Source organism: Myotis daubentonii, chromosome 1 (assembly GCF_963259705.1).
Source record: "Myotis daubentonii chromosome 1, mMyoDau2.1, whole genome shotgun sequence".
Classification (NCBI taxonomy): Eukaryota; Metazoa; Chordata; class Mammalia; order Chiroptera; family Vespertilionidae; genus Myotis; species Myotis daubentonii.
In genome coordinates, this window is record NC_081840.1 from 232,635,591 (window position 1) to 232,663,263 (window position 27,673).

A 27,673-nucleotide genomic window follows, 5' to 3' on the forward strand; every position below is an offset into this window, starting at 1 on the left:
GGGGGGCAGTGTTCCCGAGGGGACCGGGCAGGGAGGTGCCCGAGACAAGTTACATGCGCGAGAAATACACCGCAGGAAGGCGCTGAAGTAGACTCCGGAAACCCTTTCCATTTGGCTACCTTTCCATACATTCACAAGCGACAAATACTGTTAATGCTTAATGATTTAACTGCTCTTGGGACCTTTTTTCCTTGTCTTCTCAGAGAAATAACATGTCCACCTTACCTTTCCCTAAACACTAACACTGTTTTGAGAACAAGGCACTAATATTTGGTCAAAGGGGATATAAACAAACACGTTCAAACAGGTTAAACTTCGGTGAGAAAATCAGCTGCCCTGTTAGCAGTGACTTTGAACTTGAAATGGACATAACCATGTTCAGTACTTCTGCAATGGCTCTAAGCTGAACAATGAAATGAAATTCATGAAAAGCAAGCAAGCCATGACCAACTCCTCAGCTGCGGGGGAGATGCCAGGGACGCAGGGAGCTACGCTGTCCGCTCTGGACCACTGAGCTCGCACACAACACAGGCAAGGGATACACTTGGGGCCCAGGGCACAACCACGGTTCCCACAACTTCAGCAAAGGTGCTGTAAAGTCCCACAACCCACTGTGTCCATTTCGCTACATTTTATTCTTAGGGAATATATTTATTCCCTAAATAACTAACTATAAAATATATATTTATTTTCTTTATCATTTATTTCCTTACTTACTTGAAGCTCAATGCACGAAATTTGTGCAAGAGTACACCTTAAACCCCCCACCCCCCCACCCCCGGCTGCCAGCACCAGCTTCCCTCTGGCACCTGGGACCCCGGCTTCCCTCTGGCCACCAGCAGGCACCTGGGCTTCCCTCCCAGCCCCGGCTTGTCTCCAGAAGGACGTCTGGTCTAATTAGCATGCTATGCTTTTATTATTATAGATTTTTTATTTTAATCCTCACCAGAGGATATTTTTCCATTGATTTTTAGAGAGAGTAAAAGAGAAAGGGAAAGACAGAGAGAAATATCATGTGAGAGAAGCACATCGATCTGTTGCCTCCTGCACGAGCCCCGGCCAGGGCCCGGGCTGGGGAGAAGCCTGCAACCCAGGTACATGCCCTTGACCAGAATTGAACTTGGAACCTTTTGGGTCCAACAGTCAATGTTATATCCACTGAGCCAAACCAGTCAGGGACTTACTAACTACAATTTTAAAAAAGACATGAGGCGGTCAAAAAGTGATGTTCCTTAAAAGTTATGTTTTGCCCTAGCCGGTTTGGCTCAGTGGATAGAGCGTCGGCCTGCGGACTGAAAGGTCCCAGGTTCGATTCTAGTCAAGGGCATGTACCTTTGTTGTGGGCACATCCCCAGTAGGAGGTGTGTAGGAGGCAGCTGATCGATGTTTCTCTCCCATCAATGTTTCTTACTCTCTATCCCTCTCCCTTCCTCTCTGTAAAAAATCAATAAAATATATATTTTTTAAAAAGATGTAAGGCCCTAGCTGGCTTGGCTCAGTGGATAGAGTGTCGGCCTTCGGACTAAGGGGTCCCAGGTTCGATTCTGGCCAAGGGCACATGCCTGGGTTGCGGGCTCCATCCCCAGTGGGGGGGGGGGGTGTGGGAGGCAGCTGATCAATGATTCTCATCATTGATGTTTCTATCTCTCTCTCCTTCTCCCCTCCTCTCTGAAATCAATAAAGAAGTATATTTTAAAAAAAGATGTAAGTTTTTGCCCTGGCCGGTTTGCTCAGTGGTGTCAGCCAGTGAACTGAAGGGTCCTGGTCAAGGGCATGTACCTCGGTTGCAGGCTTGATCCCTGCCCTGGATGTGAAAGGCAACCACTCTCTCATACTGATGCTCCTCCCACCCCCCCTCTCTCCCCTCCTCCACCCTCCCTTCCACTTTCTCTAAAAATCCATGGAAAAATATCCTGGGGTGAGGATTACACACACACACACACACACACACACACACGCCAGTTTTTAACGCTTTCCTTCCAAATCTGAAGGTTAAACACTGTCCCTAGCTTCCCGGTGAGGCGGCAGATGAGCACACAGGCAGGCCGATCTCCCTCCCAGATCCCCGTGGAAAGTGCTACAAGTTAACACAACAGCAGCCACAGGAGCCATGACGCCTCCCGTGGGAAGAATACAGGGTGCCCTCAAGAGTCAGAACATGAATTACAGGAAGAGAGAGCTGCTGGGGTCCGAGCTAAAGGAACAGCAGCTGAGACCCCAGAGATAAGCTGGGGCTCCCACAAACCTCTATCACGGGAGCCCCTCCCGCCCTGGTCAGAATGGCTGGACCTGCCGGGAGCCAGTCCATCCTTGCTGTTTCAAGGGACCTGGCATATATGGCATACGGTTCTTAATATGTTTGCTCACCTTCTTGGCGCTGTGTTTTAACCAAGGTCACCTCTCCGAGAAAGGTTGAATCCCCAGGTAGGGATTTTCCCCTGAAGTTAGGGAGGGAATAAAACCCCTCAACTAAGTGCCAGGCGGGTAATTAATCCCTTTAACTACGAACAATCATGCTTAAACTACATAATCTTTACTCCCTGGAATGGAGATAAGAAACACCCTAACCTTTGTAATAGAGATTGATAGGATTAAATCAACTGGTATAAATACAGTTGTAACAAGACAGAAAGACTCAGAACTTAGAACAGAATCAAGAAGACAGAACCTACACGGAGCCTAGAGACAGAAGAACTTCGCTGGAGAGAGCATGCCGGAGGATCCTGGAGAGGGACTGGCCTCGGAGCCTAGAGACAGAGCCTAGCGGGAGAACATGGCAAGGGATCCTGGACTGAACCTGACTACAGAGATTGGCAGGAGAACCTGACTGGAACCTGGACACTGAACCTGACTGGAGAGCCTGGACAGAACCTGGCTGGAGAACCTAGCGAGGGAACATGGCGACAGAACCTCGCTGGAGATCCTGGCTGGAGATCCTGGCTAGGCTGCTGATCAACTGAACGCTGTCTCCGTGTCATTCCTTCTTCGCCGACTCCGTCCACACCTTTGGGGACCCCTGGACCTGCTGGGGTTCGACCCCGGCATGGACCCACTTTACAGAAAGTGGGTGTCTGCCCAGAGATCCTGGGACCCCGCCGGGAGAGGCAGAGCCCGGCTGAAGGAACTAAAATGTTGGCCAAGCCAAGGGATTGTGTGTGCAGCCGCCGGACCCCCACTGGCGCACCCCCCAACCAGAATACGAGAGAGACAGAGACAGAGAGAGAGAGAGAGAGAGAGAGAGAGAGAGAGAGAGAGAGAGGACGCCTCGCAGGAAGCACAGCTCCGCAACCACGAGGGAAGCCACGCTGGCTGTGAGCGAACAAACGCAGCCGTGAGCACAAACCCGAATAAACCGAAAACCTTACTCAGTTCCATCACTATCCAACGAGAAGACAAAAATGGGGGCATTTCCCAAAATGTAAGAACTCACTTACCTGCCCAGGTCTGCAGGACCCCCCGGGGGTGCGGACAGTGCCCCAACCACCCTCGCCTGCCTCAGGGCACAGGAGACCTACACAATCCCGGCACCGACTTTAATTCTCAGGGTAATCTAGGGCCCAAGACTCACAGAAGGTGAGTGACTGACCCCACAAGCAGTTCAGAGGCTGAAAGGCAGACATGGAGGCAAATGTAGAGGCAAATGAAGCTTAAAATTTTCTTTTTAAAACCAGGGTCATGCCGAAACCGGTTTGGCTCAGTGGATAGAGCGTCGGCTTGCGGACTGAAGGGTCCCGGGTTCGATTCCGGTCAGGGGCGTGTACCTGGGTTGCGGGCACATCCCCAGTGGGGGGTGTGCAGGAGGCGGCTGATCGATGTTTCTCTCTCATCGATGTTTCTAACTCTCTATCTCTCTCCCTTCCTATCTGTGGAAAATCAATAAAATATATTTAAAAATAAAACCAGGGTCAGATTTCCAACAGCCTGATGCGTACAAAGGAGGTTCTCTCGACCCTCTAGGGAGCCTGCCACCTACGAGGGGACAACGGGCGAACAGGCGGCTCTGCAGCTGGGGGGCCAAGAGGCAGGAGGAGCCCCATCCCTGGAGAGGAGTGAGCAGAGCTGGAGGGAGGAGGGAGGAGGGAGGCGTGGGCGCGGGACAGGGCTGGCTCCTGGGAACTGATAGAAGGGAGGGGCTGGCTGGGCTCCCAGGAGCAGAGAAGGGCTGCAGCACAGCGGCCAGAGGTAGGCGGTGGCTGGCAGACGCCTCTTCACCTGCTGCGGTCTCCAGGGAGACCTTACCCACTGCCAGTCCTGTGACTCCTGGATGCCACCTACAGATATCGCCTCGATCTACAGCCCAGATTTCTCGGAGCCCTACATGTACACCTTCCATCCCAGCGGGCTCCTCCCACGGCGAGCCCCTCTCTGAATGGACCAGACCTAGACGTCACCTCAGTCCCTCCTCCCTCCTTCCACACAGAACTCACCTGGATTCCGCTTCCGGAAGTCTCATCATTCCCGTCCGCACCCCCCACGCCAAGCTGCCATCTCCTGCCCGCACACCGGTGAGCCCCCATACGGCCTTCCTGTGCCCACTCCTGACCCTATCTCATTCCTCACACTGAACCCTGAGACCCTTCGAAAATGTGAATCTGATTACATCATTCCTCTGCTAAAAACCCGACAAAACCCTCAGTGGCTACAAACCCCGCCCCCCCCGCCCCCCCCCTCATCCTCAGACATGAGGGAAATGCAGCTCAGGGAGGAGCAGGGGCCGGGAATGGACAGGGATGCGGCTGCTTTGGAAAAGGGTCAGGCAGTTCCTTGAAAAGTCAAACATGGCTGTTTCTTATAAAGGAGCCAATTCAATGCGAAAGAACAGTCATTGCAATGAATGGGGCTGGGACCACTGGAAATCCAGAGGAAAGAAATGAAACTGGATCCTTCTCTCACCCCAACACAAAGATTAACTTCAACTGGACCAAACACCAAATGTAAGAGAGAAAGCTGAGGTGCGCGTCTTCATGGCTGTGGATTAGGCGGTGGTTTCTTACCTACGACACCAGAGCACACGCAGCAACAACCAACAGGTCAGCTGGACTTCCTCGAAGTAGAGACTTGTGTTCCTCAGAGGGCATCACAAGACAATGCGAGAAAAGCACACAGCGGGAGGAAATATTTGGAAATGAAGTATCTGCTGTGGTGTAGTAACCAGAATGCACGAAGAATGCTCACATCCCGACAATGAACAGCCGGCCCCATTTACACACAGGCAAGGAAGCTGTTGTTAAATGCTTACCCAAGGGCTGGTTTTTCAGAGTGGAAGGGAGGGAAGGGTAGAGAGAGAAAAACATCAATGTGAGAGAAACACATCCTTCGATGGCCTTCCGCATACACCCCCCCCCCCAAGGGAGGAGGGGCGGGGCGTGAACACGCAACCGAGGCAGTGCCCTTGACTGAGAAATGAACCCACAACCCTTCAGTGCTCGGGCCAATGCTCCAACCACTGAGCAACAATGGCCAGGACTAAAAATGGCCAAAGAATTTTAACAGACATTTCTCCAAGAAAACACATAAATGGCCAATAAGCACATGAAAAGATGCTCAACATCGATCGTCTTGGGAACTACAAGCAAAACACAGAGACACCACTCCCCCCCCACCCCACCCCGGCCAGCTGCAGTGCAAACGAAAAGGAAAATAAAAAGTGCTGATGAGGATGGAAAGAGATTGGAATCCCCATACACTGCTGTGGAATGTAAAGGGTGCAGCACTTTGGAAAACAGTGTGGCACTTCCTCGGAAAGTCAAACAGAATTCCCTACCGCTCAGCAACTCTAACCCTGAGTATATTCACAAAAGAAAGTGAACGGCAGGGACTCAGATGAGTGTTTCCATAGCACACCAACGTTCCCAGCAGCTTACTCACAACAGCCCCTTCAAGGGCAGAAACGTCCCCAATGCCCACCAACAGATGAGTGACCAAAATCCAAATTAACATGTGCTGTCCACATTAATGCCCCTGAATTTTACGTTAAAATGGTTAAAATGGTAATCTTAGTATTTCTCACCACAATAAAAAATTTGTACGTAAATGTTTGTAGCAGTGTTACTCATAACTAGAGGCCTGGTGCACGAAATTCGTGCATGGGAATGGTCCCTAGGCCTGGCCAGCGATTCGGGTCAGTCAGGTTCCCCACCTCCCTGCCTCCTCCTTCCCTCGTTCCCTTGGTGCTCCGCCACTGCCAACAGTCACCTACCCTTCTCCACGCCACCCCCGGTGGTCAGCACACATCATAGCGAGCGATCAAACTCGCGAGGGGACGCTTTGCATATTAGCCTTTTATATATATAGACATAAAAATAAAAACAAGTCAATGTCTATTAACTGATGAATAAATAAAATGCAATATATCCTCACAACAGACTATTACTTGCCAACAAAAGTGAATTAAGTACTGATTCATGCTACAGCATGAATGACCTTGAAAATGTGTTAAATAAAAGAAACCAGTCATAAAAGATCACTTAGTACATGGTTTCCATTTACATGAAATATCTAGAAAAGGCAAATCCAGACAGCAGATCAGTGGTTGCCTAGGACTGAAGGGGGAGGGAATGGGGAGTGACCCCAATGGGTATGGGGCTTCTCTTTGAGATGATGAAAAGGTAAACTTGCTTGTGGGAATGGTTGCACAACTCCATAGCTATAAAAACCACTGAATTGTGCACTTTAAGTAGGTAAACTGTATGTCCTGTTAATCACGTCTCAATAAAGCTGCCATTGTAAACACATAATGAGGCTGAAACAACTGGATAGGTCTTGGGGGGAACTACCTTCTTTATACTGTCTGAAATTATTTTATTATTTTTTTAAATATTTTTATTGATTTCAGAGAGGAAGGGATAGAAACATCAATGATGAGAGAGATAGAAACATCAATGAGAGAGAATCACTGATCGGCTGCCTCCTGCACACCCCCTACTGAGATCAAGCCCACAACCCGGGCATGTGCCCTTGACCGGAATCGAACCTGGGACCCTTCAGTTCGCAGGCCGACGCTCTGTCCACTGAGCCAAACCATCTAGTGCTGAAATTATTTTTGATAGTTAAAATATCTAAACTTTCTTTAAAAAGGAACTATAATACTAAAGAAAAGATGGATTGATTTTTTTAAATATATGTATTTTATTGATTTTTTACAGAGAGGAAGGGAGAGGGATAGAGAGTTAGAAACATCAATGAGAGAGAAACATTGATCAGCTGCCTCCTGCACACCTCCCACTGGGGATGTGCCCACAAGCAAGGTACATGCCCTTGACCGGAATCGAACCTGGGACCTTTCAGTCCGCAGGCCGACGCTTTATCCACTGAGCCAAGCCAGTTAGGGCTGGATTGATTTTTTTAAAAAAATTAATCTTTGGTGTCTTCCCTAAGCACAAGACTAAGTACAAAAACTAAGAAAATTGATATATTTGTCTACATAAAAAACTAAAATCTCTATATGGGAAAACATACTGTATGCCAAAAAAGCAGATATATAAAATATATTCACATTTGAATATCTAAAGATAAGTTCCTTTCATACAAAAAGAGCCTTTACAAATGAGTTAGAAAAAGCAAAAAATTTTGAAAACTTCATGAAAATGCTCAACCCCATCCATAAATAAAACGAGACTATTTTCAAATTATAGTTTATCTTTATTAAAAATACTGAAAACAGTATCATTACTTTAATATGTTAACAAGGTCACAGGCAAAGAAACCTTGTGACATATTGTTGGCAGGAAAGTAAATTGATACAACCTCTTCGAAGAGTAATTTGGCAACATCAAAATTTTGAATGCATATACCCTTTGAACTGAAAAACGCATCTTTTAAAAATACAATGATGACTGCCCTGTAGGCAGGGTCCACATCTGACTTCCTGTGCGCACATCAGGGCTGTCGCTAAGTCTCACTCCTCACAGCTGCAGGCTCCAGGAATGGACAGGTCACTTTCCATCAGACTAATCCTTTCCTGAAGTCATCAGTCACTCTGTCCACATGCACAGAGAACTGTGTGTGGAAAGAGACTGAGGAACGGTTAACAGTGTCACTTCTCCAGCCATACACTTCGTAACTCCCATAGGAAACCTACAGGTTTATTTCCCTGGGAAGAACCATGAAGATAGAAGAATGTACTAGATAATTTTTGAAACAAGAAAGGAACTCAAGACATAACACCTAACAAGCGATACCATGCCAGACGCGCCGCAGACACAGCAGAACCGTTTACTCACCAATGGATTGTCTAAGCTCGTTGCACTGGCTAACAGGGGGCAGCTTCAGCATCTCCCTCCATTTTTTACTACGACCACTTTTTTTGCCATATCCTCCTAAATTTGGGGGGGAAAGAGGCACTTTTTAAATGGTCAGAAATATCTAATTATAACAATTATTTCCACTAATGGCATTTACTATAAGCCAGATACTTTTCTAGAAGTTTCACCAATCTACGCTCACTAAATCCTCCCACCAACCCTATGAGATATACTGTTGCTGTGCTCATCATAACCCTAATTTTACAGGCACAGATATGCGAAATAATTTGCCTTGCCCATGTTGCTCAGTGGTTGAGCAAGTCTTGCTCAATTCCCGGCCAGGGCACATGCCTGGTTGTGGACGCCTTCCCCAGTGAGGGACGTGCAGAAGAGAGCCAATCGATTCTCTCTCATCATTGACGTTTTTAGTTTTGTTTGTTTGTTAATCCTGACCCAAGGATATTTTTCCATTGCTTTTTAGAGAGAGTGGGAGGGGGAGAGATACACAGAAACATGGATGTGAGAGAGACACATCGATTGGCTGCCTCCTGCATGCCCCCGATCAGGGCTGGAGATTGAGCCTGCAACCGAGGTACATGCCCTTGACTGGAATCGAACCCGGGACACTTTGGTCCGTGGGCCAACACTCTATCCACTTAGCCATACCCACTAGGGCTCATCATTGATGTTTCTATCTTTCTCTCCCTCTCCCTTCCTCTCTGAAATCAATAAAAACATTTTTTAAAATAATAATTTGCCTAAAGCAGTTATAGCTAATAAACAGAGAAGCTGGGGTTTGAACCCAAGTAATGGCATTAGACAGAGGGGCCATGCTGCACTCAGGGGTCGTACTGTCACCTTCTTTTTCTTGAATTTAACAAAATAACAAATCACCCCCTTCCTCTCCAATTGCTCACTAATTACCAATTAAATGGCTAGCACTGACAGGGATACAAAATACAGGTACAAGCTATGCCCTGCCCTTACACAGATCACAATTTAGCCTAAGAAAGAGTCACTGACTACACTGCGTTAAGAACCCCCAATTCCCAAAGGACAGTGTATCCAGGCTGGGAGAAAGCTACAAGAGGAGGAGGAAGGTAAACTGGAACCCACAGGACAGAAACAACGGAAGTAGGAAAAAAGCACGAAGCGCCCACTGCATAGAAGGTTGGAACGAAAGCATTACGCACTGTAATGTGCCCGAATGAAAACCAAAGCTGTTCATTTCTACAAGATGCATTAAGTAGCTCCAGTCGTGGGAACAAATTAAGTGCAATGAAGGAAACAAAAAATGTTGGCTAACACACACACACACACACACACACGCTAGTGTATACACGTGTATACACACACACACACACACTAGAGGCCCAGTGCATGGATTTGTGCACCAGTGGGGTCCCTCGGCCTGGCCTGAAGGGAGCAGGCCGAAACTGGCTCTCGGACATCCCCAGAGGGATCCCGATTGCAAGAGGGCGCAGGCCAGGCCGAGGGACCCCACCTGTGCAAGATAAGGCGCTGGGGAGGGACCATGGGACAGCTCGAGGGCGCGTCCAGCCCCTCTCACCCAGTCCCGATCAGCTGGCCCCCAGCAACAAGCTAACCCCAATTAAAGGTGGTAAATTGTGTAGCAAATGTATTACATACACACAACCCTAACGTTTTTTAAAGAATGATTTTTGTCTTTTATTAACAGTATGATTGTTTCATACTTCCTAGAGTGTGCCTGGCATAATGGCACATAAACAACTTCTTCAATGCAACATCATTTGCCAACATGAATATTTCCCTGTTACATTCAATCCAGGGTGGGGCAAAAGTAGGTTTACGTTGCTTGCATGTAAAGTAACAAATAATTGATAATCGCACAAGAATAAACTGTTTCACGTGCTCACAACTGAAACCCTGCTTTAGCCCTGCCTGTATCATGTTTCCGGCAGACAGCATGGTGGAGGAGTTACATCACCGACAAAGTGACGGACCGGTAAGTCCAGTCCCACCGCCCTGAAAGGAGACTAACAAAAGCTCGGTTTGGGACCAAAAAGAGAGACTGGTTTCATTGTAAGTGAATCTAGAAAGTGACAGGGCCATTCCCAACCCACATACGAGGACTTGCTGCGCTCCAAGCCAGCGCTCCCATCCCGTTAAGCCAGCAAGCGGGTGCACCGGGGACCACTGCACACGCAGCGCCCAGCAGACCTTCCCGTGTCCACCCTGGACGCTCTCAGCGGCCGCCATGGCGGGCGACCCGTGGTCCGAGAGCCGCCTGGCCGCGGGCGGCTCCTGCTCAGGGAGGGAAGGCCGTCCCCGAGCGCCCCGAGGCCCGGGCTGCTCCCGGGATGGTCCCGCAGCCCCAGCAGCACGCACTCCGCTCGAGTCCCACCGGGCACAGGCGGCCTGCGGCGGCCCCGACGGCACGCCGGGCGATCGCTCGCTGACCGTGTGGCGCTCGGAGTGCCGCCTCCGCCACCCGCTCCGCTGCTCCAAGCCCTCCCGGCGGAGCCCACGGCCGAGCAGGCGCCCCGCTTCCACCGGCAGGAACCGGGTGAGCGCGAGCCTCCTCCCCCACCCCGGGACCCGCCTTCCCGCACGGCACGCCGGCTGCTGCGGGAATCCCCGTCCCGCGTTGGGGCTGGGCGTCTCCGAAGGCTGGGAACCCGCTGGAAACCAAGATCAGCAGTAACTAACATAAATGGGAGGAGCCAACAGCAATCAATATAAGCGCGAGGAAGCCGGCCGAAGGCTGGCCGGGACTCCTGCTATTCACACGGTGAAGATTTGCATTTTATCACCTGCCGCTCACTCAAAGGCCTCAGCGCACCCCCAACCTGGCCGTGTCAGCGTTCGCTAGGTCACACTGCTGTCTGTCCGCACCCGAAAGGCAGTCGTGTGTCCGTGAATAAAAGCAGCCGGGACGGGCACTCGGCGGAACTTGACTTCTCCAGCCGAGTCTTGCCCTGGCTCCCCCATAATTTCCAAATTAATCTTTCGTCTTGTGTGTCAGTTTGTGCGTCAGCTTTCTCCAAGCCTTTGAACCCGAAAGCCACGCTGGCGGCGGCCTTTCACAGGAAACCGCTTCGTGGAATCCTCACGAGTGGGAGGGGGCTCGGCGCGGACACAGCCGCGCTCCGTCTCCCTCGCGCTAATCCACTCCCACCCCCCCTCCCCGGTGCATCACCCCCGCCCCGTGCATTACCCCCCCACCCCCCCACCTCCGGTGCATCACCCCGCCGGCGAGGCGCCCTCGGCGGACACCTGCCCGGGAGAAGCCGCGTCCGGCTCCGGGTCCTGGGCGGCCTGAGACAGGACCCGCGGCGGCACCCGGACACCGGCGCTCACCCACAGCCCGCAGCTGGTAAAACGTGGGTCTGCAAACCCTCGCCCGGTCCCGCCCGGTCGTGCTCCGCGGCTTCGCCGGCGCCCGCCCCGCCCCCTCCGGCCGGGTCCGCGGGGCACCCACCGAGGCGCGCCTTCAGCAGCAGCGAGTTCGCCACGAGGTTCTCCAACTCCATGGACCGTAGCGGTCGGGGACGCCTTCGCTGCTGCCGCAGCCGGGCTGCGCGGGCTGGAGGACGCGGGGCGGGGGCCTCCGCGAAGCGCCCGCCGGGCCCCGCACGCGGCCGGGAAGAGCTGCTCCGCCGCCACGGCCACCACCCGCGCCGCCGCCCCCGGGCCCGCTTGCCGCGACGCCGCCGCCGCTGCGAACGCTGCTGCCGCCGGCCCGGGGCGCCGGCGGGGACGGGGACGGGGACGGGGCGCGGCCGGCCTCCGGGCTTCTTCGCGGTCAGCAGCGCCGCGCCGCCGCCCGCGCTCTCGGCCCCATCACCCCTGCTCCGCGCGCGTAGCTCTCCTCAGGGCCCGGGGTCTCCACCGAGCCCGACCCCAGGGAAGGGCTCCCAGCAGGGCCACCGCCCCCGGCGGCGACGGCTACAGCCGCCGCCGCCGCCTCCTGCCCGCAGCGCGGCCGGCTCTCGCTAACGGCTCCCAGAGGGCGGAGCTCCAGCGCCCCTTCGCCCCCACCGAGGCGGCTGCGGCGCCCCGCGGGGCACTACGGCTCCCAGAAGTCCCCGCGAAGACCGGAAGCGGCGCGCCGGAAGAGCGTGGCCCGCTGGGAGTTGTAGTCGCGCCGCGTACTGGAGAGTAGGCTGAGCCGGATGTGTCTCTCAGTCCCCGGCTCAGTTATCGCGACACCGAGGCGAGGACGGCTTCCTGATCCCGGCACGTGTCTGCGCTGGGACCCGCTCTCCGCCGGCTGTGCTGGGCTGTAGGCTCGCCTCCTCCGGGTCGGCCAGGCCGTGCGGAGTCGAGCCGCTGCCTTGGGGTGCGGCGAGAGTTGGCCATGGGGAAGGCCAGGGCGACCGGGGCGCGCCCCAAGGCCCCGGGAGCCCCGGCGGGAGCGCGGGGCGGCCGGGCCAGGCCCAACCCCAACCCGTTCGAAGTAAAAGTCAACAGGCAGAAGTTCCAGGTTCTGGGCAGGAAGACGCGCCACGACGTGGGGCTGCCCGGGGTGTCGCGCGCGCGGGCCATCCAGAAGGTAAGGGCGGTGGCCCTGGGGTGCAGGCAGGGATGGCGCCTGGCCCTGCGGGTTCACTCGGGAGCGCGGCGCGCCTGCCGGGGCCCCCGGGATTTCCCACCCTCTCCCCGGAGCAGCACCGATCGGAGCCGGCCTGCGGTGCTGGAGCCACACGCTGGCTGGCCTGCCGCGGCCTTGGGCACTCTGGCTCTTTCTCTGTGCCTCAGTTTCCCCGTCTGTAAGCACCCTGGGCAGCTGGGAGGATCGAATGTGTACATTGACCGTCCTTGGGACAGCGCCGGGCGCAGCTGGACGTGTCCAGTGCCCTTGTCCTCTACGTTAGACCGCGTTTCTCTTCGTGCCTCTGCGTGTGCTGGGCCGGCTGACCTCCCCCTGGACACTGCCCCGCCTTCAGACCCAGCACCCGCGCGACCCCTTTTCCAGCTCCCTCTGTGCTGGCCTCTCCCCGTTCAGACTGCGCTCTGTGTTTAGGGCCCAGGGACCCTTTCCTTCACAGGATAGGGGCCACACAGGGTGCTCAGTAGGGTCCGGTGAGCGAATGCGGCCTCGGGGGCAAGTGCCCTCAGGCCTGGCCCCGTCTGCGCCTGGCAGTGCCCCGGGCTCTGTGGTTCTGGGGCCCTGGGGCCCGGTCACTGACCTGTTGAACAGGATCCTTGTTCGGCTGAGGAAGACAGTGAGTGGGCTGGTGGGAAAGGCCCAGGGGACAGTGAGTTTCCTCGCACCTACGATTGCGAGGGGCTGGGGCTTGCACTCGGCTCCAATGTCTGCAGCCTTAGCGCCACCAGCACTTACGGTTCCGTTCCGTTCTGGCTGCTGGGGAGATAAAGATGCATGAAGACTCGGCCTCTGCCTTCGAGGGCACATGGTCTGTGTTCCGTCACACAGCCGATCCAGTGTCTTCTGTTTGCATGCGATGTCACCCCACTGAAGGGGCTGGCAGTGGGAACAGTAGGCTAGACTCCCACGGAGTCACGGTCCCCAGGCACACCCCGGGCAGGCGTGGGGGACGAGCGTGTGGGCTCCGACAGACACGTTCGTGTTCACCTGCGCCTCAGTTCCCTTACTGCTGAAGTGGGGCGCTGACAGCCTCGTGGTGGCTGTGAGGACGGAGTGGACTGCGCGCTCACACCTCTCAGCTCCTCACTCCCAGGCGCCTTCACAATCTGGACCCTACCTATTGTCCTTGTTTTGCCTTTTGCAACTCAATTTGTCCAAAAAGGCCTGTTTTATCCCCCAAATCTCCCAAAGGTCAGCCCAACCCACCACTCTGATCCTTTCCCAGGCCCCCTGAGCCAGACAGGAGGGGTGCTCACGCCTCTAGCCCCTGGCAGGCTCTTCACCCTCCTCTGCCGGCGGCAGGTGGCCTGGAGGGGCACTCCTGCTTCCTCCGAATCCCCCAGGCTTGGCCCACAAGACAAACTCAAGTACTGGAAGGAAGCAGGACTTAGTGCTTCGGGGCCCACAGTGGCCGCCCGTGGAGTGGAGTGTCCCAAAGCGTGAGGTCCAGGCTCAGAGCTGTCTGGCGGGACGCCGGCCGTCCAGTTGAGTTAGGTCACGTTTGTGCGGAGGGGTCAGTGGCCGGTGAGGGAGGCTGGAGTGTGTGATGGTCCCTGGGAAGTGAAGGGCTGTCCGGACCAGGAGGCCTGTAGCTGGGACCCCACCCAGACTCAGTGCTTACCACTACACAGCATTCGCTGACAGCCTGAGTCAGGACCACCCTTCTCTGGATCACAGCCGGGGCCCGGCTGGGCGTGGAGCTGATGGGATTTGGTGCCCATGCTCTTGGCTGCACGTCCTAGGCCGCGCGCACGTGTCATCGAGTGACCACAGAGGTGCTGCGCGTATTGGCCTGAGGTTACAAGTAAACTTTAGCAAGAAGGCAGACTTGCCAAATACGGACACATGAGTAACAGGATTGACTGACATACAAATAAACGTGTGTGTAACAGCGAGGAGGAAAGATGCGGCCACAGTCTGTGCCGTCACTGGTCATGCGGCAGACTTGACCCATGGCTTCCTGTCAGCTCCTTGTTGCGACTTTCCCTTCCTCTCAGCTGGGGCCTCCGCTCCTCCAGCTTCTGAGCCTGGCGGGACCTCTGAGTGCTCCGCTCTGCCTTCTCCCTAAGCCTCAGCGTCGGGCGCGTCCTGCAGGTCGCCTGGGGCAGCCCCCGATTGGCCCTGTTGTTGGGCTGTTGGTGTCAGTGGCCTCGAGGACACAGAATGGCCGGTGGCAGTGTCACCTTCCGACGCACGAGAGCCGCCGTGGGGTCCCCTGGGGAGCGTCTCCCCTTTGGGGTCCGAGCTCGCCAAGCGTGATGGATGCTCTGTTTCCAGCGCACGCAGACGTTGCTGAAGGAGTACAAGGAGCGGGACAAGTCCAACGTGTTCATAGACAAGCGCCTCGGGGAGTACAACAGCCACGTCAGCGCGGAGGAGAAGATGATGCGGAGGTTCGCTCTGGAGCAGCAGGTATGGAGACAGTGGGGCCTCCTGTACATTCATTTGTGCTCCTGCGGGCACTTGCCTGCTGGTGCAGAGGGTGGGTCTTGAGTCCTGGGCCCAGGCTGGCGAGGCCGGAGGGGAAGGGCCGGCTGCAGACACGCTGGTGGATCCATCCGGCAGCTGAGGGCTCGGCAGGGCTGTGTCCTCGAGTTTTCACTAAAGCGCTGGCTCCAGCTCGGGTGGGTGGACAGCGAGTGGCCGGTGGGCAAGGCCGCGGGACGTGCCTGACCCGCTGACTGACTGACCTGGGGTTCTGCTTGAATCTGAACCGCTGCTCAGATGGCGCAGAATAACCCTAAAGCTGCTGAGGCGACACTGACACGCTGCACAAGTAGCAGAAAAATAACGGGTTTTGCTGTTAGATGGATGTGGGCATTTTAGGAAACTGACTCTCTTCCTCTTTTGTCAGCGACAACATGAAAAAAGAAACATCTACAACCTCAACGAAGATGAAGAGTTAACTCACTACGGCCAGTCCTTGGCCGACATCGAAAAGCTGAACGACGTTGTCGACAGTGACAGCGACACTGAGGAGCGAGGAACGCTGTCCGGTAAGGGCAGGAGCAGGGACAGCCGTCTGCGCACCACTAGCCTGGCCTCCTGGGCGCCTTGGAAAGGGTTGGATAGAAGTGTCGCTGACCATAAAGCTCCCGAGAAATTCTACGCGAAACGGCTTTCTCATGCTTTCCTCCGGAGCCACAGAAGGTGGACGGCAGGGGCAGGGGGCGGTAGGTGAGGCAGGCAGAGCTCCTGGAGGCTGAGGAAGAGACCGTACCCTGTCTTTTTGTTGTTAATTCTTCCCCAAGGATTTTTTTTTCTTGGTTTTTATTTTTTTTTTAATATGTTTTGTTGATTTTTTACAGAGAGGAAGGGAGAGGGACAGAGAGTTAGAAACATCGATGAGAGAGAAACATTGATCAGCTGCCTCCTGCACACCCCCTACTGGGGATGTGCCTGCAACCCAGGTACATGCCCTTGACTGGAATCGAACCCAGGACCCTTCAGTCCCAGGGCTGACACTCTGTCCACTGAGCCAAATGGGCCAGGGCGCCCCAAGGATATTTTTCCATAGATTTTCAGAGAGAGTGGAAGGGAGGGGGAGAGACAGAGAGAGAAACATCGATGTGAGAGAAACACCGATTGGTTGCCTCCCACACTTGCCCCAACCGGAGCCAGGGATCCAGCCTGCAACCCAGGAATCGAACCCAGGACCCTTCAGTCCCAGGGCTGACGCTCTGTCCACCGAGCCAAACGGGCCAGGGCAGTGCCCTGCCTTATGTGAACGTCACCCTAGTTCACTGTAGCCGTAGCCGGGGGCGTAGAGCGACCAGTGCCTCGTCCAGCGTGAGCGCCGGGTGTGAGCGCTCTGGGGAGACGGGGGCTTCACAGCTCTGCTTCTGCTCTGCAGCCGAGCTGACGGCGGCCCATTTCGGAGGCGGAGCGCTCCCTCGTGAGAAGCCCTCCCAGCAGCCAGGCCCGGAGGCAGCGAGGCCCAGGTCCCACAAAGAGCTCATCGAGGAGCTCATCGCCAAGTCCAAGCAGGAGAAGGTGCGCCGCTCAGTCGGGGAGGCGCTCCTCCGGCGCTGGGGTTCTGGGCTCCTCTGCGGGCGCCGTGCCGGCTGCTTTCTGAGGACGGCCCGTTCCTGTCTGGCTCCCGAGCACCGACTGCAGGGGCTGGCTGTGATGGGTGTTTGGTTGTGGGTTGGCTTCAGCATTTGGGCCTGTAGCAGGGTTTGCAGAACATCACTGGCGTTTCCCAACAGCGAGATCGCCCGCGGCCCCTTCTCCTGCTGACACGTGGGTGCGGGGGGGCGGGGGGCCCGCAGTGATGCCTCTGCTTCCTTCCAGCGGGAGAGGCAGGCCCAGCGGGAAGATGCCCTGGAGCTCACAGAGAAGCTGGACCGCGACTGGAGGGAGATCCAGAGCCTCCTGGCCCGCCGGGCGCCCCAGGCCCAGAGCAGACGCCAGGAGAAACCCCAGGTGGGCGCGGGGCCGAGCAGACGCCGCAGAAGAGGTGGCGCAGGTCCTGGTCTCCTTGCTGGTGACGGTTATCAGGTTACCTGATACCTGACGTCAGGGAGAGCAGGCCGCGGCCGCGCCCGTGGTGGCATCAGCCTCGGTGGTGCAGGGAGCGGCCCGGCAGCTCTTTGCTCCTGAAAGGGAGACCAGGTGAACCCTTCTCTCTGCCAGCCTGACGCCTACGACCGGGCCGTGCGGGAGCTGGGCTTCGAGATGAAGGCGCAGCCCTCGGACCGGATGAAGACGGAGGAGGAGCTGGCCAGGGAGGAGCAGGAGCGGCTCCGGCGCCTGGAGGTGCGGGGACGCTGGGGGCGGGGCTGTGGCCCTCCTGTCAGGCCTCCCGCCTCGTTCTGGGAGGGGGACGAGCTGCTCCGTGGGACCTTTTTAGTCTCTTTAAAGTTTGTGTGTTTTACTATAAGTGCCTTTTTAAAGATCTTTTCCTAATTATGAAAGTAAAAAGTTCAGATGACACCCTGCTGCCCTCCCTGTGGGCCCCACACGTGACCTCTCCCGCGCAGGCGGAGAGGGTGCGGAGGATGCTGGGGGCGAGCGAGGACCAGGACAGCAAGCGGCCTGCACACGTGTCTGCAGACGACTTAAACGACGGATTCGTGCTGGACAGGGATGACCGGCGTCTGCTCTCCTACAAAGTAAGGCGCCGGCCTTCCCTTTCCCCTTTAGCGGAAGAGGGCACACTGGGTTTCTCACTTCCTTGGTTTATCTCGGGTGGAAACTGTAAATCTCGCCACGCCTCCCTGCAGCTCTGTGCTTGCGTGTTCACGGTGTCCAGGCACCGAGACTGGGCAGATGATCGCGTGGCGCTGCCCTCTCTCGGCTCTCCTTTTGCTTTCCCTCGGTTGCTAACAAGTACTCCGACCACGGTCCCCGGTCGTCACGCCTGTGGGTTCCGTATCCTGTTCCCAGGACGGAAAGATGAACGTCCAGGAAGCACAAAGCGGGGAAGCCAGTAACGGTGGGGACGAGGAGGACGAGGAGGAGGAGGAGGGAGAGGAAGAGGAGGGCGAGGAGGATGCAGAGGACAGCGGCGGCTCCGACAGCCACTCAGACCTGGAATGCAGTGTGGAGAGCGAGGAGGAGAGCGAGCAGCCAGAGCAGGAGCCGCGGCCACCGCCTGGGGGGAGGTCAACAGGCCATGGTCAGGAAGCTCGGGACGCCGCCAGGACTGAGCTGCCCTACACGTTTGCAGGTAGCAAACTGTCGTGTTGCCTGGGTCTCGGGGCCAAGTCCAAGCTGGCGGTCAGCCTGCCTCTCTGAGCTGCGTGGGGGGCGGGGCGAGCGTGCTCTCTGAACGCGTGGAGACCTGGATTCGTGCCGGCTGCAGCCTCGCCGGCGAGCGGGCATGCTCCTCCTGTCTGTCCAGTGTTGCCTGGGGACGGGCCCAGGTCCTGGCACCGTGGGGGCCTTTGTTACATGGCCACACACAGGATGCGGCAGACACACTTTCTGGAGAAGTGTCTTCGTGCTATTGTTAAGTGTCAGCCTTCGGTGGGCAGGCCTGGGGGACCAGGGCGTCACCAGGGAGGGGCCGCTGAGCTGCATGAGACAGGGCAGTGTCCCTCCAGGACACAGAAGAGTCGTCCACTCTGGTCAGCAGTCCCGCCTTGTCCTGTGGCTGTAGGTCATTTCCAGGGACGGTGGGCTCGCCGTGAGGCCAGCTCCGTGGCAGTGGCTCCGACAGGTGCGAGCCATGGCTACGCTCACGTGGCTCCTCCCGCCCTCTGTGGGCTTGGCTCACGGCGCACGGGGATGGAGGAGATTCCTCACGGTGCCTGTTCTCAGGTGGTGGCTCCCCACGAGCCCGGACACACGGGGGCTTGTGATGTGACCACACGCAGCGAAGGGCATGCTCCTATAGAGAAGTCACGCTGTCTCTCGCGGCCGCGAGGGGCGCAGTGCCGCTTACGCTGAGTCCGGGTTTTGCGTCTGTTCCCGAGACGAGAGCCGGTCTGAGCAGTGAGTGCGCGTGTGTTCGGCAGCTCCCGAGTCCTCTGAGGACCTCAAGTCTTTGCTGGCGGGAAAGCCCGTGGAGGAGCAGCTGCTGGTGGTGGAGCGGATCCAGAAGTGCCACCACCCCAGTCTCGCCGTGGGGAACAAGGAGAAGTTAGAGGTGCGTGAAGACGGGGTCAGCGCGGGAGCGTCGGCCGTCCCCGAGCTGCGGGGATCAGGGCCCTGTGCTGCTGGCGAGGGGAGGGCCGGGGCGGGAGCCCTGGGCAGGCCTGGAGGAGGCCCCCACCGGGGCCCTCATGTCACCCGAGAGTTGGCCTCCTGTGGCCGTCGAGCAGCCTGGCCAGCCCCTCAGGGAAGTCGTTGACACGCCCCCTCTGAGACAGGGTGCGGGGTGCCTGCTGCCGCGCTGAGGCTCCCCCCCCCCCCCCGCCAGCCAGAGGGGGCGGTGCGTGTCTGCCCAGGTCCGTTCCGGGTCAGCACTGAGCTGCTCCCCTCCGTGTCCCCCAGAAACTGTTCGGCTTCCTTCTGGAATACGTGGGCGAACTGGCTACAGAGGACCCACCAGACCTCAGAGTGATTGACAAGTTGGTTGTGTGAGTAGAAATGGCGGCGGGGCACTGAGCTGAGCAACTTTAGAGCCGTAAGAATACATGACGGGGTGTGAAGGTCAACCTAGTTGGTAAATGGGACTCACGTGCAGCCACGACACAGCGCCTGTGACAGGCCACCTGCTGCTCCTGCCCCAGAGCTGGGCGTGTCCTCAGTTCAGAGCGACAGACATGGGTCTGTTCATGGTATCGATGGCTGACTCGCTTTCGTTCTCCAGCGACCCATCATGCTCTGCTTGGGCGGCTGAGGTGTTTGGAGCACGTGGTGCTGGGCAGGCTCCTGTGACCTGCAGTGGCTGGGGCAGGCCTGGGGTCTTCCACGGGGGAGGTTAGTGAGAGCGGGGCCTAGTGGCCTCTGCCATTTCAGATGTGAGGTGAGGAGTCGCGAGTTTGTGGGGAAGCACGTAGCCGGTCAGCCGGGTGGGCGCATAGAACGTGCTCCCCTCTGGCAAACAGCATAGGTCAGGGGGCTGTTATAGAGCCGAGCACAGGGGCAGCCGGGCGGCCGTGGGGGGGGGGGGTCACCGGGGCTCTGGCTCCAGCCTGTCGGCAGTGACGCACAGGCGAGGTCCCGGGGTGCAGGGTGCCTTCCCGGCTGGAGCCCAGCACGGACCTGTGTTTCTGATGAACAGGCAGCTGTACAACCTCTGCCAGATGTTTCCTGAATCTGCGAGCGAGTCCGTGAGGTTTGTGCTCCGAGACGCCATGCACGAGATGGAAGGGACGATCGAGGCCAAGGGCCGGGCTGCATTCCCGGGGCTGGACGTGGTAAGTGGGGCTCGGGCTCCCCGGGCTCAGAGGCCGTCCGCCCTCCGGGTGACCTGGGGGATGGCTCTCCGTTAGCGGTGGACTGAGATTGCGTGTGAACGGGGCATGTTTAGTCTTCACGGCAGAGGTTTTAAGGCCAATGGGAGGAGCGGTTTCCAGGGAGACCCAAGCCCAGGGCCGCTCAGCTCCGTCTCCGCGCCCACTAGGAGACAGTTAGCTGAGGGCGGTTGTGTCAGTGGTAGTGAGTCTCAGTCCGTCATTCCATTTTCTGGACTTCGTGTTGAAAGGAATGAACAGTGATCAGCAGAAACTTAAAATACAAGACTTGTGGTTTGTTATCCATGTCTTTAAAAGGCTCCTCAAATAGCGTCTGAGCCGGTGTCCACGGCATTGCTGGCGACTTCAGTTCTGTGAGCCTCCGCCCAGCTACCTTTCCCCACGTCCGCCCTGGGGGGACCTAGACCGCTGGCCAGGGAGACCCCGTCTGCCTCCTCGGAGCCTCTTTCTACCCAGTATTGTGGGGGGCCAGTAGCAAGGCCTGGGCAGGTGCCTGGTCCTCAACCCAGTCCCTTCGTCTGAGCTGTGGGCCTGGCCGCCTCGTCTGTGAGGGGGTGAGGGGCACAGCTGCCTTTGGGTGCGTTGTGGCGGGGGAGCCTGTGGGCTGTGCCTGACCCGTGGTCCCCAAAAGTCACCGCTTGTCATCACCTAAGACAAAACAGATGCATCTTGGGAGCATGCAGGAGGCAGCGTCCTGTCGAGATGGTACAGGCTCCCCACCTCCCGGGACACGGTGGGCTGGGCAGTGCCCCTTCCAGCCCCGCCGGCGCCATGCTGCACGCCCGCCTCTGCCTGCTTGCCACGTTTCCAGTCTCCGTGCGCCTGCGTTAGTCATTAGCGCCTGATGCGAAGGGAGACCTGGGAGCTTCCCAGAAACACTGCTTTTGGCGATGGGCTGTGGGCAGAGCCATTTGTCCTGAGATGAGCAGGTGGGGGTGGGAACTTGGCTGGGGACGGTGAGAGCCCAGGAGAGCGTTGGAGAACAGCCTCCAGCTCCCTCGCCCAGCAGCCCTCGGTCTCCTCGGCTGTGCAGTGGGCGCGCTGCCCCATCCTCGGGCGGCCCTGCGCGTGGCCGCGTGGGCTTGTCGTTCTGCCCCGTGTGCTGTGAGGTGGTCGCGGGAAGAATGGGTGGGGCCGCTTCCCCTGAGCGGAGGCCTAGAGGCCGCGGGTGCACCGTCGGCCGTGACCTCTGCCCAGTGTGGGCCTGATGCCCCAGGCCGGCCGGCTCCGGGGCCGTGCAGCCTCATCCTGCGCCCCCACCAGCCACCACGTTCCAGAGAGCCCAGCGGGGGGGGCGGGGGGGGCGGCGGCGGGTGACAGCTGCTGTGGGGGCCCTGCCCTGGCCACGAGCCCACAGCCCAGCGGGACCCTCGGGGCATCGCTGCTCTGACCAGGTTCAAAGCTGTTTTGCTCCTGCCCCTGTACAGGCAGGACTTCAAACGGCGTCTCCCGCTCTGTAATCTTGGTGGTTCCACTTTCTTCCCAGCTCATTTACTTGAAAATTGCTGGGATGCTGTTCCCGACCTCTGACTTCTGGCACCCCGTGGTGACGCCCGCGCTGGTGTGCCTGAGCCAGCTGCTTACCAAGGTACGTCCTTCCGCCAAAGCCGATGGCTGAGGGGGTCAAGGACACGGACACTCGGGGTCGGGTGGGAGCGAAGCTCATCCGAAAGCATCCAGGGGAGGAGCTGGGAGCTGAGGTCAGACACAGCCCCTCCCCGAGCGCCAGCTCCAGCCCCAGACGTGGAGGCGACAGAGGGTGTGAGCCCAGAAAACCCGCTTCCCGTGGAGGAAGCATCACGTCTGATGGGGGTCCAGTGCCCTGGGCACTCAGGCGGGCCCCGCATTTCCGGGTCGGGCCTGGGCTGGGCACTCACGCGGGCCCCGCATTTCCAGGTCGGGCCTGGGCTGGGCACTCACGCGGGCCCCGCATTTCCGGGTCGGGCCTGGGCTGGGCACTCAGGCGGGCCCCGCATTTCCGGGTCGGGCCTGGGCTGGGCACTCACGCGGGCCCCGCATTTCCGGGTCGGGCCTGGGCTGGGCACTCACGCGGCCCCGCACACTGGGATGGGCAGAGCTCCACTGAGGCTCTGCCCGGCCCCGGGAGGAGTGGGGGCTCCCACTCACCTGGGGAGCAGGTGGTCAGGGTCCGGACCGTGTCCTGACCAGTCACTGGTTCTGTCCCTCTGCCAGTGCCCCGTGCTGTCCCTCCCGGACGTGGTGAAGGGCCTGTTCGTGTGCTGCGTGTTCCTGGACTACGTGTCCCTGTCGCAGAGGTTCATCCCCGAGCTGGTCAACTTCCTCCTGGGCATCCTGTACATAGCCACCCCCAACCAGCCAGGTCCAGGTGAGCCGCCACAGCTGTGGCCGCGGTTGTACTGGGGCTTTGAAAGCGCTGAAAGGAAGCCATGCTCATTGTAGCAAGTGTGGGGTATGGAAGAGGGGGCGGAAGACAGACATCGCAAGTCCTCCCGCCCAGAGTAGCGCCCTGTTCCGGGTGTGGGCGTGGAAGAAATCGGGACGCTCTCTGCCCGCGGTGCCCAGAAGCCACACGTGGCGGGTCTGACAGACGTGCCCTAAGTCAGGCTCACCCAGGCAGCTGCGACTCAGCCAGAAATAGTCTCAGCTTTACGTTGATGTGTTGAAATATTTCCCTATTTGGGGCTAAGCAAAACACACAACGAAGATTTTTTTTTTTAATATATTTTATTGATTTTTTACAGAGAGGAAGGGTGAGGGATAGAGAGTTAGAAACATCGATGAGAGAGAAACATCGATCAGCTGCCTCCTGCACATCTCCTACTGGGGATGTGCCCGCAACCGACGTACATGCCCTTGACGGGAATCGAACCTGGGACCCTTCAGTCCGCAGGCCGACGCTCTATCCACTGAGCCAAACCAGTCAGGGTTTTTATCTTACTTTTTTACGTGGCAACAAGCACGTGCTGGTGCGCTCACGGGCTCCGCTGCAGGTCCACTGGGCAGCGTGTCCGCGGGGTTCAGTCTCTCGGATGCGGGGGGTGGGGGGCGGGGAGGTTTCTGACGAGGAAGCGCCCCACTGGTCCTGCTCTGTGCTCAGCTCCACTCCCTCCCGGGCTTGTGCATCGCCGCTTCCCTCCTGCCCGGAGCCCGGCGGCCGGCCCCTCGCTCGGTCCTGTCAGAGCTCAGTGCCCACTGTCCTCTCGCTCTCCCTCCTGACCTCACAGTGACGGCCCTGGGTCCTGCCCGTGGCTGCTCCCTGGCCGCCACGCTGCGTGCTCCCGTGGGCCGGCAGGCAGGGCGCGGGACACACTCAGGCCCGAGGAATCTGTCAGGCAGCGACTGCGGTCGGGGTGCGTGTAGAGTGCGCTGGGCACCGGCCAGGCAGCGGGGTGCCTGCTGTGGCCCCTCTCCCCTCTCCGTGTACCCGCCACCCCCGCTTTGCCGGGCCCCCCTGCAGGCTACTCCCTCTGCCGCGATGCTCTTCTGGGTGATGACGGGCGAGCCCTGCACACCACAGGGTCCTCCCCAGCCTGCGCCTGTGGGACAGCCTCTGACCTGTGGACTCTGCAGCCCCCGCCCAGCACTCCGACAGACCGCTCGTCCTCCTCGGCTTTGTCACCCGTGTCTCACGCTCGGTCCAGTTCATTCGTCTTCGGGTGTCCTTTACGGCCTGCCTCCCGCCAAGGCCGCCCCCCGACCCGCGGTACAGCCCGTGCGTTTGTGAAGAGTGAGCCTGATACTCAGAGGCACTCTGTCCCGTCCCCTTGGAATCCAGGTTACGCTCTGGTGCACCCTTTCCGACCTCTGGGGAGGAACTCGGAGCTGCTCGTGGTGTCTGACGAGGGGGACGCGGCCACGTGGCAAAGGAGAAGCCTGTCCCTCCACTGGGCGAGCGCACGGCACGCCCAGACCGAGACGGAGGCCAACCACGCCAGGTACGTGCGGCCTCAGTGCCACCCCGGTCCCGGGCCTCGAGCGGGCCCGCCTCATCTCTGCAGGTGACAGGACCTTACGTGTAGAAAGCTATCAGCTCTAATAACTGAGTTTAACAAAGTTTGCAAAAATCAGTGGCATTTCTGTCCTAACAGTCACCTGTGTGAAAGGAAATTGCCAGCAGTTCCCCGTAGAGTACCATCAGGAAGAAGAAAATACTCTGTTTTATTCTATTTAACCTTTAGAGCAGCAGTTCTCAACCTTCCTCATGCCGCGGCCCTTTAACACAGCTCCCCATGCTGTGCTGACCCCCAACCATAACATTATTTTCGTGGCTACTTCATAACTGTCATGTTGCTACTGTTATGAATCATAATGTAAATATCTGATATGCAGGATGTATTTTCATTGTTACAAACTGAACATAATGAAAGCATAGTGATTAATCACAAAAACAACATGTAATTATATGTGTGTTTTCCAATGGTCTTAGGTGACCCCTGTGAAAGGGTCGTTTGACCCCCAAAGGGGTCGCGGCCCACAGGTTGAGAACCGCTGCTCTAGAGGAGCCTGCATGTTGGCGCAGTGGCCGCGCAGCCTGCGTTCCCAGCAGCAGTGCACGAGGACCCAGGTCCACTAGGACCTGGCCGGCGCTGGCCTTGTTGCTGTTTGAGTAGCCGCTGCTGCCATCCTAACCGGTGGGAGGCGGTGCCTCGCGTGGCTTGGTTTGCGTTTCCCTGGTGGTGAGTGAGGCTGCGCGCCTTTCTCACGCCTGTTGGCCACCTGTATGTCCTCTTTAGAAAAATGTCTGTTCAAGTCCTGATGGCATTATTTCCATGAAAAACACCTTCCCACAGCATTATTTTCCGAATATATCTGCTTGACCTTGTAAACAGTAATTCAAACCCTAAACCAGGGCCCGCTCCTGGTGGCCACGGCATTCCCCCGGCATGGCTGCTCCTAACCTCGTTGGCTGCAGCCATGCTGGGTGTTTAGAGTTGAGTGTTGGCTTGAAGTCTTGCCCCAACCATTGCCTGTCGCCCCGCAGGCTGTCCTGCCTGGCCGTGTGTCTGGCTCTGGTGAAGCGCTGTGTGCTCCTGTACGGCGCGCTGCCCGCCTTCCACGACATCACGCGGCCCCTCAGAGCCCTCCTGGCGCAGCACCTGGCCGGCAGCAGCCACCCCCACGAGCTGCAGGTGAGGCTCCCCCATGAGGGCGCGCCCCAGCTCAGCCCGTCCTGTGACTGGGGCAGGTTAGCGGGCACGTTGGTCCTTGGCTGCACCCCTAGAAGTCAAGGGCACTGTGTTTGCAAATGAGAAACTCGAATGAGAAGCTGTCAGTGCTGAGAAATAACTGCTGCTGCACGGAGGCTGACCTGGGGTTTAAGCTGAGAACGGTCATGTCACGTCCCCTTCTGTGCCCACTGCCCACCAGGGCTTGGCACCCGTCCCTCCCGGACCACACACTCTGGCCTCCTCACTCGGGGACTGCATTGTGCGGCATGGCCACCCCCGCACATGCTGTCATGTCTCTGCCCCCAGGAAGTGACCCGAGAGGACATCCTGTCACCCTGCGGATTCGGGCGGGCCAGGGCGACCTGTGGGTTCGGGGGCACTGCACGTCGTACCTTGCACGGGGTCCCCACGGAGCCGGGGCATTTGGCCCTCAGAGGCGAACCTCCAGGCGGGCAGGGGTGGCTGTGCCTGCAGTGCAGGAAGCCTGAGTTCGGGGACACACCTGTGCCCTGTGCGTGGGGAAGAGGAAGGAACGCACAGCAGCGGGCTGGCTTCTGGAGCACTCGGCCGGCTCCTGGAAGCGCAGGCTGTAGGCTCTTCTGTTGGAATGAAAGTGACGTCAGATCACAAAGACCGGGTCCTGCTCGGTGCCCGCCGTGTGCGGCGCTGCCAGGGAAAGAATAACCCGTCCTGGGCTCGGGCTGGCAGCACAGGCTGCCTTCCCCCTAAGTGCCCGTCATGCCCGTCGGACGCCCCGCCCCCCTCAGCAAGGTGACGCTTCCATCAGGGCTCCCACCTGCCAAGGGCCATCTGGCCATCATTCCCGGGCCACCCCACAATTTCAGCTTAAAACCAGCCGCTCTGTCTGGTCAAACGTTTCATTAGTTCTCCCCGAATGCCTTGGCAGGGCCTGACCAGGTGATTCCTCGTATGATCCGAGGGCCAGACGTTCCCCACCCCTTTACTTAGCAGATGAGGGAAGGCCTGGGGGAGGGAAGGAGGTCCCTCCCTGCCGCCTCTGAGGCCGCAGAGCCTCCTGGAGGAGCTGGAGAGGCCGCCGCGGCCATCACAGCATGGTTCCTGTGCAGGAGCTGTGTCGGAGTGCGCTGGCCGATATGGAGGCCCAGGAGAGGCGCTACCAGCCCCTGGTCTGCGAGAGGAGCAAGCCTGTACCCCTGAAGCTGTTCACGCCCCGGCTAGTCAAAGTGTGAGTGCAGCTGCTTCCATGGAGGGTGTGGGTAGGGGCACCCCAGCCCCCAAGGGGTCAGGGTGGGGTGTGGGCCCAACTCGCTGGCTCTGCTCTTAGGCTGGAGTTTGGAAGGAAGCAGGGCAGCACCAAGGAGGAGCAGGAGCGGAAGAGGCTGATCCACAAGCACAGGCGGGAGTTCAAGGGCGCGGTGCGGGAGATCCGCAAGGACAACCAGTTCCTGGCCCGCATGCAGCTCTCGGAGATCATGGAACGGTGAGGCCGCTGCTGCGGGCGCTGGGAGCCTGCGGGCTGTGTCCCCTGCTCGCCCGGTGCACATACGTCCTCCAAAAACTAATCCCAAACTGGGCTTTTTCTCCTTAGGGATGCGGAAAGGAAGCGCAAAGTGAAGCAGCTTTTCAACAGCCTGGCCGAGCAGGAGGGTGAATGGAAGGCTCTGAAGAGGAAAAAGTTCAAAAAATAAACGGTTTTTATCTTGGCAGGGAGACACTGATGTCTTTCCTGGACGTCAGCTCCCGTTTAGCGTCTCCTGAACGCGCTGTGGACCTGGGGCAGCGCTCCGAGAGCACGTGCTGATGAACGAACTAGTTGGTCCGTCCAGTTCAGACGAACTG

At 57.8% G+C, this 27,673-nt stretch overlaps 2 protein-coding genes across 22 annotated transcripts in view; one reads left to right on the plus strand and one right to left on the minus strand.

Moving 5' to 3' along the window:
* Positions 1-12,252, minus strand: part of GRK4 (G protein-coupled receptor kinase 4) — a 45,617-nt gene extending 33,365 nt beyond the window's left edge. For 9 of the 21 annotated variants that reach the window (XR_009450157.1, XM_059677124.1, XM_059677101.1 and 6 more), the window contains exons 1-2: positions 11,707-12,244; positions 8,223-8,318 (exon numbers count right to left, since the gene is read on the minus strand). Coding sequence is in view for 20 of the 21 variants with exons in the window: in XM_059677124.1 (XP_059533107.1) it covers positions 8,223-8,318; positions 11,707-11,758 (148 nt within the window). In the remaining variant the exon portion in view is untranslated. Of the gene's footprint in view, positions 1-8,222; positions 8,319-11,706 lie in introns of all 21 variants that reach the window. The other 12 variants (XM_059677118.1, XM_059677113.1, XM_059677107.1 and 9 more) reach the window with 7 other exon arrangements.
* A 150-nt stretch (positions 12,253-12,402) lies between these two features.
* On the plus strand, positions 12,403-27,544 carry NOP14 (NOP14 nucleolar protein). The gene is made up of 18 exons (XM_059676840.1): positions 12,403-12,780; positions 15,115-15,249; positions 15,692-15,833; positions 16,691-16,830; positions 17,131-17,262; positions 17,473-17,595; positions 17,820-17,951; positions 18,226-18,508; positions 19,299-19,429; positions 19,777-19,862; positions 20,510-20,645; positions 22,189-22,290; positions 22,896-23,049; positions 24,460-24,619; positions 25,666-25,813; positions 26,941-27,059; positions 27,159-27,314; positions 27,423-27,544. The coding sequence occupies exons 1-18, from the start codon at positions 12,586-12,588 to the stop codon at positions 27,520-27,522; spliced, it is 2,574 nt and encodes an 857-aa protein (XP_059532823.1). The 5' UTR covers positions 12,403-12,585; the 3' UTR covers positions 27,523-27,544.
* The last annotated feature ends 129 nt before the right edge of the window (positions 27,545-27,673 follow it).